Here is a 13125-nt window from a genome sequence, read left to right as displayed (position 1 = left end):
TGAGGGGACACAGTGGGTGTCATCCAACTAAGAGGGTCTTGGAGGCTTGTTGGGAAAGGTGAAGACAACAAGTTTTGGATGGATAGGCGAGGGCATATAGAACAAATGAAAATTCACAGGATTGAATTTAGTCCAGTTGTGTTGTGGCCTGAGAGACCGTACTGGATGCTGCAAAATGCTAATGTAGACATGGCAATACTGAATATTAAACACAGAAATAAGACAGCAGATCTAGTCCAGGAGTATTACATCCACAGGTATGGGAAGTACAGTGATCATGTACAGATCTTTACAGATGGATCAAAGAATCCAGAGACAGAAGCAACAGGGGCAGCAGTGATGATACCCAGCCACCAGATGGGGTTTAATAGGAGAACAACAGATTACTTGAGTGTGTATGCGGTTGAACTAGTTGCAATTCTGTTAGCATTGGATTGGGTGGAGGATATGAGAGAAAGTAAAATACTCATCTGTATTGATTCAGTTTCATCACTGTCAAGCATTAAATCAGGAACATCCAAACACCACCATGACCTAGTTATGAAATATTGTTCACATACTCAAGAATAACCAGATTGGGGAAGGATGTAGTACTCATGTGGGTACCAGCACACTCGGGGATCCCAGGAAACGAGAAGGTAGATAAATTGGCAAAGGAGGCGGTCATGAAAGAACGGGTCAAAAGAAACATAAAACTTTCAAAATCGGAGGGAAAAAGCATCGTCTGGAGGGAGGTCAACAAACAATGACAGCAGCACTGGGATAGAGAGTCCAAAGGGAGACATTTATACAAAATACAAAATAAAGTAGGAGGGTTAAGAAGTCATGGTAAAAACAGAAAAGAACAGGTTATAAGTAACAGACTAAGAATTGGGCACTGCCAACTGAACAGCTCACTGCATATTATTGGAAAACACCCTACTGGTCACTGTAGCGAATGTTAGGTCATGGAGACAGTTGAACACGAACTTACTTCATGCACAAAGTATGAGTTAAATAGATGGAGTATGTTAGCAGGTTTGCAGAGGTTGGCACCAGTGGAGAACAGGGTGGAGGATTTGCTTGGATGCAGGGACACGGTGCAGGGGAGAGAGGTGATCTTTAGGTTTCTGATCAACACTGGATTAATTAAGAGACTGTAGTAGAGTAGAGTAGGGGTAGTGGACGGATAAAACCAGAAGGAAGCAGCAATGCAACACAAAGGATGCCAGCTGCCGTAAAACACCAAAGAAGAAGAAGAAGAAGAAGATTGGCTGGCGTGCGTGTGCACGCCAGCCAATGTGACCCCGAGAGGAAATCGAGAGAGGGCAATGAAAAACAAGAGTCTCCCGGGAAAATGGTTGTCAAGTATGACTGAAGCTCCCCTGACAAAGTACGTAGTGTTGCATACAGTTTGCATACAACTGGTACACATATACTTCATCATAACTTTTTGCCTTGAACTTTGACCCTCTTGCTAATATATGCGCTATGCAGAGGATTGTTGGTCAGAATAGCCAAAAAAGCATGCTGACTTGCATACTGCAAAATGCGACCAGATGTAGTAGAACATCCTGCTTTGTCCGAATTCGCATACTATGCACTACAAACCCAGTAGGCTACGTGTACTATCGTTCAACAAACTTTTGTGTGAATACTAGTATGTATCTTTTCGGACGCACTGAGCTGTAATTTACGTCGTCACTTCATGAGAGCCTCCTTGCTGGTTGGAGGCATGTAACCGTTGGTAACCCGTGTTAACCTCATGTGACGAAAACAATGGTTTGTGAGAATCAAAGTCTGAATTAATTACACCTCGCAAAGAGAAATGTTAAACTAACAGTTAAATTGAAGTGTTATTGATGTTACAGAGCTGTCTGTCAACGTTTGTTATGAACGTTGTCGTTACTACCACAGTGCATTGCGGGATATTAATACCGCTGTAGTGTCCAGCGTTGCATACTGTAATATTTCATCGGAAATAGTTTGCAATTCGCGTACTATTGGTTTCATACTAAGGTTTTGGACCGACTAAAATATCTCACATACTGTTTTAGCGTACTAAATATCATGTTAGTATTGAATTTCGGACGCAACCTAAATCTTTTTCTGGCATACTAAATAGTATGGTAGTATGGGTATTGGAACACACAGATGAACATGACTGTTATCATTATTTCACCGCCACAAATACTTTAAAGTCTAATTCATCATACTGAAAAGACGTGACAGCACAGGGCATCCCGAGCAGATGTTTATTTAACCACAACAGCCTGTGTTTCTAACGGTTTGAACCGTCAGGGTCCCTCAACTGGTTCATCCTCCAACGTCTTCTTCTCTTTCTCAATTTGGGGCCATTCGTCTACAGAGGCTTCAGACGCCTGAGGAGAGGACAGACAGATCAGCAGCAGCAGGAGTTAGACTGCTTGTTTGTTTAAATAACCGGCTGCTTGGTTGATTGATTTCACGATTCATTCATTTTGATCTCACCTGATCAAATTCAACACCTCTGGCCGTCTTCACTACATCAGCATCCTCATTGTACTCTGACAAGTCCTGTAAGGAGAGAGAGAGAGAGAGAGCTCTGTGTCACGGTTCAGTATCAGTTGTGGAACAAGTGTTAAGATCTTTTACTTAAGTAAAAGTAGCAATACTACAGTGTAAAAATACTTTGTTACAAGTAAAAGTCCTGCATTACTTACTTAAGTAAAAGTACAAAAGTATTAGCATCAAAATATACTTAAAGTATCAAAATTAAAAGTGCTTATTATGCAGAATGGTCCATTTCAGCATAATATATATTATTGCATTATAATTAGTGATGCCTGTGTTCATCACTTTAATGTTGCAGCTGGTAAAGGTGGAGCTAAGTTTAAGTACTTTATATACTGCTGGGTAACTTAACCTGTGATAATACATCATCATTTATTAGTTGATTTATTTATTTTCTATTAATAATCTGACTAAAACTGTCAAATGAATGTAATGGATTAAAAGGACAATATTTGCTTTCAAATTTGAGTGGAGTAAAAGTATAAAGTAACATTTAATGTAAATACTCACGTAAAGTACAAGTACTGTACCTCATAATTGTACTTAAGTTCAGTACTTGAGCAAATGTATTTAGTTACATTCCACCACTGGTATTTATCCTAATGGAGATGATGCAATGAATGTGATCAGTAAAGTGGCTTGTGTGAGAGTGAATGAATGGGGGAAGTGAAAAGCCTTTGAATGATGGAAATACAGAAATATTAACTAACCATGTCATCTTCATCCTCATCCTCATCCTCATCCTCATCCTCATCCTCATATCCAGCTGCCATTCCCTCCATCTCCAAGCTTGACCTGACAGGTGAACAAATAAGTTGTACAGGTTAAGTTTGTTAAAGGTGCAGTTGTAAACATTCCTACAGTCCTATAGCATAAAATTAATGTAATATACTGTAAGCCTATCTACACATGGTGCTGTAGCTATCACTGAGGTCATTGTAACATCATATTTACATTTGACATTTTCTGACAAAAAAACAGGATTTGAGTATTTGTCCGCCAGAGAATCCTGAGTATTTCACATTAACATCATCATAGAGCAAGATAATGTGAATATGATAATCGGAGTCTTTCATTTTTTTTTTTTAATTTTCCCTCCACATTCACGTTTAGTGAATAAATAAATAGTGCTATGAGAAAGAACAGCTGACACTCCGTTTTTCTACACTAACTGATGACCCAGAGATAACACATGATACCAATGTTGTTTTACTATTGGCTCACAAGCCTTGTTAGAAGTGGGAACCAAACATCAGACATCTTCCTCTGAAATAAACAAAACATTCATTTCGGACCAGCCAACATTTTAAAAATGATTAATTTACAAGCATATATATATTTTTTTCAGGAAAAGCCATACTTTTATTCGGCACTTTTCTAATGGCTCTGTGGATGTATTATTATTATTATTTTTAAATATTTGTCTACATAAAAACGTCAATAAGCCCTTTAAATAGAGATATAACTCACACAGACTTCTCTCCATACTGCCTTTGCCCTGAAACAAGAGTAAAAAAACATTAATTCTCAGAATCAATGAGGAGGTAGCCACACCAGCTAAAAACAGGACTCTGAAACTCACTGAACATCGCTCCAACGCAACAACAAATAGAGACCAGGAGAACCAGGGCTGTGAAGCATCCAAAGACAACTGCCACCGTCAAGACGGGGAGACGATTCAGCACTGGAGGACGATGAAAGAGAGATGAAACCAGCTCTCACCTGTCACAAGGATGTTTTATTTCAACCAATCAGTGGATCAACAGTATACCTTCTTTATCCAGATACAGCCTCTTGCTGCTTATGGCGGTGGTGTTGTCAAAGCGGTCTGACACTTCACAGTGGTACGTTCCAGCGCTGCTGCTCCCTACAGAAAGCAGGAGTATAGACTGTTCTGGAGGCTGGTTGACCACGTGGTAGAAGCTTCCTCGCTCGTGTAGGAGGGTTTTGTTGAGGAACCACCGGTACCGTGGAAGAGACCCCTTCGCTGCCTTGCAGTAGAACCTCACGCCGATCACAGCGTAGTTTTCTCCAACGTCATAGTCGTAATGCATCATCACAGGCCCGCCAACCGGGACTGTTGGAGATCGGAAAGAGACAAACATTAAAAGAAAGTAGTGTGCACCACAGTGTTCTGTCAGCAGTCTCAAACAATTCACATACCAACTTCTAGGGGGATCCATTGACCGTATTCAATCTGGTCTCCATTGTTTGCCTGGCACTGCAGCCATCCCAAGTGCTGGCCCAAGATCAGTGGAACCTTAAACATGGCATTTCTCTCTCCAACCGTCGTATTGGCAACCAATTCGGTCCTGTTGTATAGTGAAAAGGTGACAGGCGGAGTCCCTTTTGTTGACTGACAGCTGATCACGGCAGAATAGTTGTGGGAATCTTCCTTTAACACGGTGAAGGAAATGTCTGGGATTGACACTACGTCTGAGGGAGTAAGATTTAGGAGAATGTTATTTTCTTCATAGAAACCATGTCATATCTATGAAATTTGAAGCTGAGAGTTTATTACCAACAGCTGACCTTTGACTGTGATTACTACAAAGCTGCTGGCGTTGAAGACGGTTTTGTTGAAGCGGTTGGTGGCGACACACTCGTAGGAGCCGCTGTCTTTAGAAGTAGTTCTGAGGGTGACACAGATCATCATTTCAATACCTTTCCTCTTACTCATTCAGTAAAAATGAGCAGTGGCCTCCATGACAAAGGACAGTGTTGGACAGATGTTTGTTCAGGAGTCATAGGACACAGGAACTTGCTTAATCAAGAGATGCAACAAGGCTACACTTTCAAGCATTTTATCTGTTTTTTGTCTGTTTTATATTTACAGCGTCTCTTTAGTTCAACTTTTTTTGTTTTTGGTTACAGCAGTTTCCGGTACATAACTCTCAAATAATTTTAGATTTCTGTTTGTCTACGAGTTAAACACACAAGATACATGTTATTAGTGTGCTTTAGAGGCACTAGTCGTGTATTTCTTTAACTTCCCTTACCAAAAAGAAGTTTATTCCAGTGTGCTATTAGTATACTTTCAGTTTACTTTTTATGTACTTATCAGAGATATACTTAACAAAAGTATACTTAAGGATACTTGGCTCATACTGACAAGTATACTTACTAGTACCATTGCAACCACCTAGCAACACCCCACCAACCACTTAGCAACCACCCAATATGGCCCCTAGTTTTATGTACACAGAATAGTTAACATTACCAAATAAAACTGCTCACAACACCATGGCAACCTGATAATGCAGCTGTCTAGACTCAGAGACGATCTCAATGGGATTCCACTGACCTGTTGATCCAGAGACGGTCATCTGCAGCATGGTGGAGAGGAGACTGAGAGACAGGCCGACCATTCAGCATCCACTTGTAGGACACATAATTCCCAGCGGTGAGTTTACAGCCTAGCTCCAGTGTCTTCCCCTCAAAGAACTCCACTGGACCTGAACTGACATCAATCTCTGCACCTTTCACTGGTTCTGCAGGACAGACACAGCAACACATTGAGATCCTTTCAAACCAATAATCATTCTTATTGGAAAAATCCTCTTGTTAGGGAAGTAAAAAACATGGCATGGTGTCCAAATGGGATCTTACTGTTTGTTTTAGCCATGTTAGCAGTGTGGCTCTATGGATGGACATGTTGTTCTGTCTGGCGGTCTTTCACTTCGGACTATTGGATGGTCATGTAATTTTGCACAGACATGCGTGATCCCCAGAGGATGAATCCTACTGACTTTGATGATCCCTTGACTGACCCAACATCAAATTACAGGTACATCATGATACCATTGTTTTTGATATCAGTTATGGAAGCATTGTGATTTTGTTGTGTTTAGCAAATAGCTGGGTGGCTAATGGACAGAAAATAGGGGGCATTTTATTAAGGTATCCGAGTATTCATTGTAGGTGCCTGCGTTAAATTTCCACAATGCTGATGTAATATTTTGGGATCCCTTTCTTTTGTTCTTTCCTTTATTCAACCAGATAAAAGTGTCATTGGGATTAAAATCTGTTTTTCAAAGGAGATTTGGCCCAGAAGCAGTGAAACAATTATAAATGTAACACAGACAACATGCCCAAGCCAAGAAAAATGTCACCTCATGAAAACTTGTCCTTTGAGAAATATTTTTCTCTTTAACAAAACGCCCATATCGCTCGATCATACTGTTACAGAGAAGAAGCCATGTACATATGATAAACAACATAACCCTGGTAATAAAAAGACTCACCAATAACCTTCAGGTAGTGTGTGTTGCTGACAGTGGGCTCTATGTTGGAGTTGTTCTGTGCCTTGGCCACACACTCCAGACTGCCCTCATGTTCAGGTTTGATGGACTTGGGGATTATTGCAACTTCACCATTCAGGGAACTGTACTCGCCCAACAACTTGTCGCGGTTACCCTCCCTAGAAAAGGTCGATGATTAGAGGGATTGCCATTATCATTACTAAATGCATTTTCATGCAGTGGTTAGATTTAACGTGAACACATACTCACTTGTATAACTGCAGCAGGATAGGTTCATTCTCTGGGTAGATTTTCAGTTCACACTGAAAATTTACAACAGATTTCACCAAAGCTTCCGAAGGGCCAAAAAGTTCTGGACGCCCCAGAACTGACTGACCTGTCAAGAAATAGAATAAAACAAAACAAAACAAAACTGCACTCAACAAAAACAACCAGGAGCTACAAAATTGTACTAATTGACTAAACACACACTAACACTGAACTTACTGCTCGCCTCGCTACAGTAGCACACCCCTGTAGAGAGTGAAAACAAATTAAACAGTTTACAAGAGTAAACTTTAGTAAGTGTACTGCAGTGCAGTTTGTGTTGAGTATCTTACCCAGTATGACCACAGAGAGGGAAGCAAACATTCTTGAAGAAAAATTATATATATATATACTCCAAATATGACACGCTACGCTGTATAAAGCAGGAATTTTGACAGTTTTGAATGGAGGGTCGAAGCACTGTGGGTGGAAAAAATGCATACGCACTTAGAAACATGTGCAAATAGCTGATAGCGTTACCCCACACCTCCCTGCAGTACCCTCCCTCGTACCATCATATGATGAAGTCATTCACTCAGTGGTGTTAAGTTCTATTTTGAAAAATGTGAATATCAAAACAATATAAGGCATCTTGAAGAGGTGAGGGTGTAATCAAGCATCTTTTATTTCATCGGTTTAATTAAAAAAACAACAAAATATCACTTAAAATTATAATTTTTTATTTGCAAACACATGACAGTATACCGTAGTTTTGCTTCAACTATAACCTCTCACTCTTTTTAAGTGAATGTTTCTTATAAGCAACTTGAAAAGTCATAAATGCCGTACCTGCAGAACAACAAAATACAGCTGCAGATTTAAAATGAATTTATGAACAATTTGCATGAAGATGTGGTCGGTTTGTTGAGCGGTGCAGGTTCCTCCTGTGTCACACTGTGATCTCTACGGTCTAAATCAGAGAGAGAGAACAGTCATGATGTCTTCTTGTTTATACCTGGATCACATTGTTCCTCATATAATATCACTTCATGTCAGCATACAGAGATAGTCAATAAAGTTGAATTCTAAGAATCATTATTATCCATTCTTAAAGAGTTGATTTTGTCTTATAAAGATATAAAGCTTCTGGAGGACAATAACACTTTATTTTACAGGTCCTCAGTTTCCTAATAATTTCTTAGAAGTGTCCAGAAACATTGTAATTTTTTTTTTTACTGTTATAGGCAAACATCTGGGTCAATGATTTTACTGTAGTTACTTGTGTTGAGTTTCTAAGCATTTATTATTTTCCAGAGGAATTTCCTTGAAAGCCATATATTTTGAATTGTATGCTTGTCTGTGGACACATTTAACAATTTTGCATATTGTGTAGGCCTGCTGTGCACTGACTTAAAAACTCTCTAGGTTATGGGTGAAAATATTTGGATTTTTCTAATAATTTCCCAATTATTTCCTCAGGAGATTCCTGGTGAAAAGTATTCAAATTTGTACTAATAATAGGGGAAAAAGCCACAACATTCAATTCATTTTCCATTGATTATTTCCAATTAACTGCTATTGTAACATTGAGAGTCTTTTCAGTAGAAATGCAAAAGTGTCAAATATATGAAATTTGTTTACAGGCAATCATAACATTCAAAATAAAGTTTTGAACCAGTGAATAATGAGTTAGTATTTACTGTGGTTTAAATGGAGCTTGGAAACGCCTATTTTCTCTATGATTAGTACCATGTGTAGTTCTTTCCAGAAGACGTCTGAGGGAGTTAATGGGAAGTCGTTAGGAATTGACAGACCCTTGAAATAAAGTGTTAACTGCAAGTGCACTGATTAAACACTGTGTCCATTTTTCATATACTGTAATTAGTACCAAATTGCATAGTCTTTCCCAGTAACTTTACGGTTACATATCAGTTCCTTTCTAAGAAATTATAGGAAACTATGGGGCCTGTAAAGTAAAACATTACAATCATTGAGCTTATATAAGGTGTTGTGCAGGCCTGTATACCTGATTCTGAACGTCACAGTCTGTCAACGTAAATGTATCCTCCTGTTTGCCTCCTGACTGGGACGTGGGTGCAGGCAGAGGAAGTGTATCAGGACTGGGACAGGAAGACACAAACACTGGGTGAACAGGTTGATCTGAGTTACAGAGCAATAAACTTTCTGAAGTCCATAAAGATAAAGCTTACTTTGTTGTAGCAATGTGGGAATTAGCTGTGAACGAAATGAGAGGTGGAGACATGAGAACAATTCATATTAATTCAGTTAAACATTTCCAGTCAATTGATTTCTCCCTCACACACACACACACACATGGACACACACACACATACACACCTTGCTTGTGGTCAAACATGTTGCACACACAGCCTACACCCACTGCCAACGTCAGGAAAAGGAAGCAGCAGAACGCTATGGTCAGGACCTCTATGGTGTTAAAGAAAACCTCTGTGGAAGAGAGGGTAAGTGAAGTGTTACATACTGTAGAGACAGCATATAAGGCATTTAGGTGCTCAATGTCCAGAGCATTAATATAGCAGCAAACAACTAATGTCTATGTAAAGATATAGAGGAGTCATGTCTACCTGAGCAGAGAACTAAGTCGCTCTCCCTCTGTGTGTGTTGTGATCTTGTCCTCGCTTTGTTTACATAGCCGAGCCGGACGTGCGTGCCTTTCGTGCATCTGCGTCACTGCGTGCATGTGAGCGTTCCCCACTGACTAGCTCACGGCCGCCACTCTGCACTGCTCTCATACGCCGTTTACAGCTGATAACACTGTCCCGATCAACAGCGCCGTTGCGGAAGCGTAGCACCCACCCACCGTCACAGCTGTCGCCATTGTTGAGAGCCGTGCGGAGGCAATAGAAACACTCCCAATCTCGCATTTAGCGCTTTAAAATATCGCCTATAATATATGCTTTTTACTTGGTGGTGTTTCAGTGGAAGATGTTGCTCGAGGCATGGAGTTACGGATCCTCACTGATCAACAGTAACAATGGTAATAATAATAATAATTTATAAAAAGGCACATGGGAAATGTTGCAGGTGCAGGAATGAACCCCTTAAACCCAGAAATGAGTTAGCATTTTAGCACCTCTGGTTCCCTCGTCTGGAAGTCAATGGGCTTTTTGAATGGGTTTTTAGTTAGATGCCTGAAATAAGGTCTGTGGTTAACACAAGCTGAAAAGATTTTAACGTTTTGTTCTACGACATAAAATACGTCAGTAAATATCCCACTCGTGTTTTAAAAAAGGCGGTTACTAACAAGTGTCTAAATGAGACTACTGAACGTCATTAGGCCAACTCGTCCGCCTTCACAGCCTCGTTGTTTATACACGGTTCATGCGACCGTCGTGTAGTTTGTTTATCGCCTAACGTTAGCGTTGTACTTCTTGCTGTTGCGTTCACACTTCAAAAATCATAAAAGTGGTGTTCATTGAAGATTATCTTGCTGATCATAAACGTTTGTTTGCTACCGAGTTTATTTTCTGCAATAACCCAAAACCCAATGGAATAATCCCATTGGCTTCTAACTTCTGGGTTGACCTACAAAAAATACGTCATCTCTGCACCACTCTATCGGCTACGCAGCTGGAGTCAGCAGCTGGTTAGCTTAGCTTGGCATAAAGACTGGAAACAGGGGCGGTAGCCTGGCTCTGTCCAAAGATAACAAACTCCAGCTACTAGCACCTCTAAAGCTCGCTGAATAACATGTTACATCTTCTTTGTTTAACCTGTACAACAAATTGTCGAGTAAAAAAGAATTAGTGTAAAAAGCGATTTCTTGACCAGGAGCCTTAAGAGTCGCCTGGCCAAGACAACCGGCATAACCCCTGTGAAAAAACATGTTTCAACACTTTGTTTGTATGGATTAAAGAACAAGTGAGCTTTAGAGGTGCTGGCAGGCAGATTTTGTGACCTTTAGTCAGAGCCTGGCTAGCTGTTTCCTCCCCGTTTCCAGTCTTGATAATGATAAACTAAGCCAACCAGCAGCTGGTGGTAGCTTATTTACCGCACAAACAAGAGAATGTCAAACTATTCCTTCAAGATTACTTTTACTGGACAAGTCTTGATCTTTTCACCTGCGACTCGGACCAGCACGGCTTCACTCTCCACCCAGGGCCCAGAGTCATTGTAGCTGTCCCTGACCCTGCAGCGGTAATACCCAGACTGCTCTGGACCGAGCTGGGCCAGAACGAGGGTTCGTCTGAGGTCAGTTAGGGCGTAGTGAGACAGGACGGGCTGAGTATGGGAGTCCACATGTGTCTCAGAGGGAAGGACAGAGTCGTTCAAGAGCCAGGAGACGTAAGGGAAAGTTCCTCTGCTGAGCTGACAGCTCAGCCTGGCGGCGGCCAGTCTGGAGTCAGCGCTGTAGAGATATTCAACCTCCACTTTCACATCACCTCCGACTGGGACTGGACGAACAAGGGGGGAGGAGAACGATAGAAACATTAACAAAGAGTGGAAAGAAATCACAGAAAGACATATTTCCTTCACATGTCGGTGTAGCTCATACCCACTTCCAGAGTCACAGGCTCACTCATAAACTCCTGCACCTCAGTAATCACCCGACATCGAGCCACAACCATGTCCTGCCCGGGTACCATGGTGACGGGGAACCAGGCAGCGAGGGATTCAGTAGCTGTGACAGATCCCACTAATTTGTCATCTAGTGAAAGAGAGATGTTGACCGGAGGACTCCCTCTTGTTGACCAGCAGGTCACATTGCCACGGAGACTGGCTCCCTCTTTCGAGATGGAGAAAGAGATTCTTGGTTTTGAAACATAGACTGGTGAAGGAATAAAGAGATGGAGACAGGGAGGATACAGTACATGTTAAGTTGCAATGAAACAAATCCAACCAACATTTCAGGCAGGTGTTTTTTTGTTGACACATACCTTTGACCATCACCTGGACCTCAAAGCTGCTGGAAAACCTCCTGGTGCCCTGCACCCAGGACCAAGCCATACAAGAATAGTACCCAGCATGCTCTGGAGTCACCTTCTCCATCACCAGCTTGTTCCCAGTGAGGTGAAGGAGGGGAGAGGTTGAAGATGTTACTTCCTTCCTGTTGAAAAACCAGGTGTAGGAAAGGTGGGAGCCCTTTGAGACGTTGCAGCTCAGTTCGATGCGTGAGCCCTCGTACGCGACTGGGGGGAAGGGTTCAGAGGTCAACCTGGTGTTTGATGCTGGAGCTAGAGGTTAGGCAATGATAGATGGTTGAGAAGGAGAGAGAGAGAGAGAGAGGTCACGTCGGGGAATGACTGTCTCCAGTAAAATAATAAACTCTAACAGGATGAATGCTTTCTTTGTCTCGTTGTGTCTTTCACTTACTGACTACAGTCAGCTTGATGGTGTTGCTGACTCCTGTGCTTCCTCCTGGTGTCGTCGCCTGGCAGTGGTATGACCCCTCCGATGTTGCAGCAACCTTCAGGTAGAATGAGGCGGGTTGGTCCCCTTCGAGATCAGCGACTATGTCGATCAGGACACCGCCGTCCCCCATCAGCTCGTAGGTGACCGGCAGAGAGGAGTCAGGTGCAATACACCGGAAAGCCACCCTGGAGCCGAGGTAAGCCCTGTCAGGACCAGTCAGCACTGGGCGAAGAGAGATCGATCCACCTGAAGAAAGGCATGAAACACTGGGAGTTTGGGTGAGCCCTGAAATTTACCCCTAACAAGTTTTAAAGAAAGCAGATACAGGCAACCAAATTATTTTATTTCAGGTCGTGAATAATATCTGAAAAGTTCTGAACCAGCGAAAGATGTCTCAGCCAGCTGAGCTCCACATCTGAAGCTCCACTTACTTATATTGATGAACAAACTCGCCAGAGCTGAAAAAAAGTCAACAACACATAGCAGTAAGAATATTAATCCATTAAATAATTTATTCATGTCGCCATTTTAAACCAATTTTCACCAACTCACCCAAAATTGGCAGCAAATTAAGAGTCTGTAGATGCTCCATAACAGAGCTCTAAATTTATCTTTGACATGGTTTCTCGATAGCTCCCTTCAGTGTGTGTGTGTGTGTGTGTAAAAGCTATGGGTGTTACACATGTGTTGC

General features: G+C 41.5%; 1 protein-coding gene across 1 annotated transcript; it reads right to left on the bottom strand.

Annotated features, from left to right (window-relative positions):
* Positions 1-51: 51 nt before the first annotated feature.
* On the bottom strand, positions 52-12993 carry LOC141765411 (uncharacterized). The gene is made up of 23 exons (XM_074631463.1): positions 12866-12993; positions 12396-12680; positions 11960-12256; positions 11578-11850; positions 11144-11476; positions 9399-9509; positions 9251-9275; positions 9067-9160; positions 7994-8010; positions 7867-7889; positions 7394-7546; positions 7281-7307; positions 7044-7170; positions 6777-6952; positions 5837-6023; positions 5065-5165; positions 4696-4968; positions 4304-4609; positions 4115-4216; positions 4003-4030; positions 3243-3327; positions 2470-2535; positions 52-2360 (listed from the first exon to the last, which is right to left on the bottom strand). Exons 1-23 carry the CDS (start codon positions 12951-12953, stop codon positions 2277-2279), a joined length of 3261 nt encoding a protein of 1086 aa, XP_074487564.1. The 5' UTR covers positions 12954-12993; the 3' UTR covers positions 52-2276.
* Between the last annotated feature and the right edge of the window lie 132 nt (positions 12994-13125).

The sequence above is a fragment of the Sebastes fasciatus genome, chromosome 3, assembly GCF_043250625.1.
Source record: "Sebastes fasciatus isolate fSebFas1 chromosome 3, fSebFas1.pri, whole genome shotgun sequence".
Taxonomy (NCBI): domain Eukaryota; kingdom Metazoa; phylum Chordata; class Actinopteri; order Perciformes; family Sebastidae; genus Sebastes; species Sebastes fasciatus.
The sequence above is the reverse complement of the archived record's forward strand: the minus strand, read 5'-3'. Positions and strand labels throughout refer to the sequence as shown.

Coding starts and splice junctions, on each gene's coding strand:
- LOC141765411 (XM_074631463.1), bottom strand. CDS start 12,953: ATGAATAAATTATTTAATGGATTAATATTCTTACTGCTATGTGTTGTT. Junction 11,477..11,577: donor GCCTGTGACTCTGGAAGTGG/GTATGAGCTACA, acceptor TTGTTCGTCCAG/TCCCAGTCGGAGGTGATGTG. Junction 9,161..9,250: donor TCCCACATTGCTACAACAAA/GTAAGCTTTATC, acceptor TTCCTGTCCCAG/TCCTGATACACTTCCTCTGC.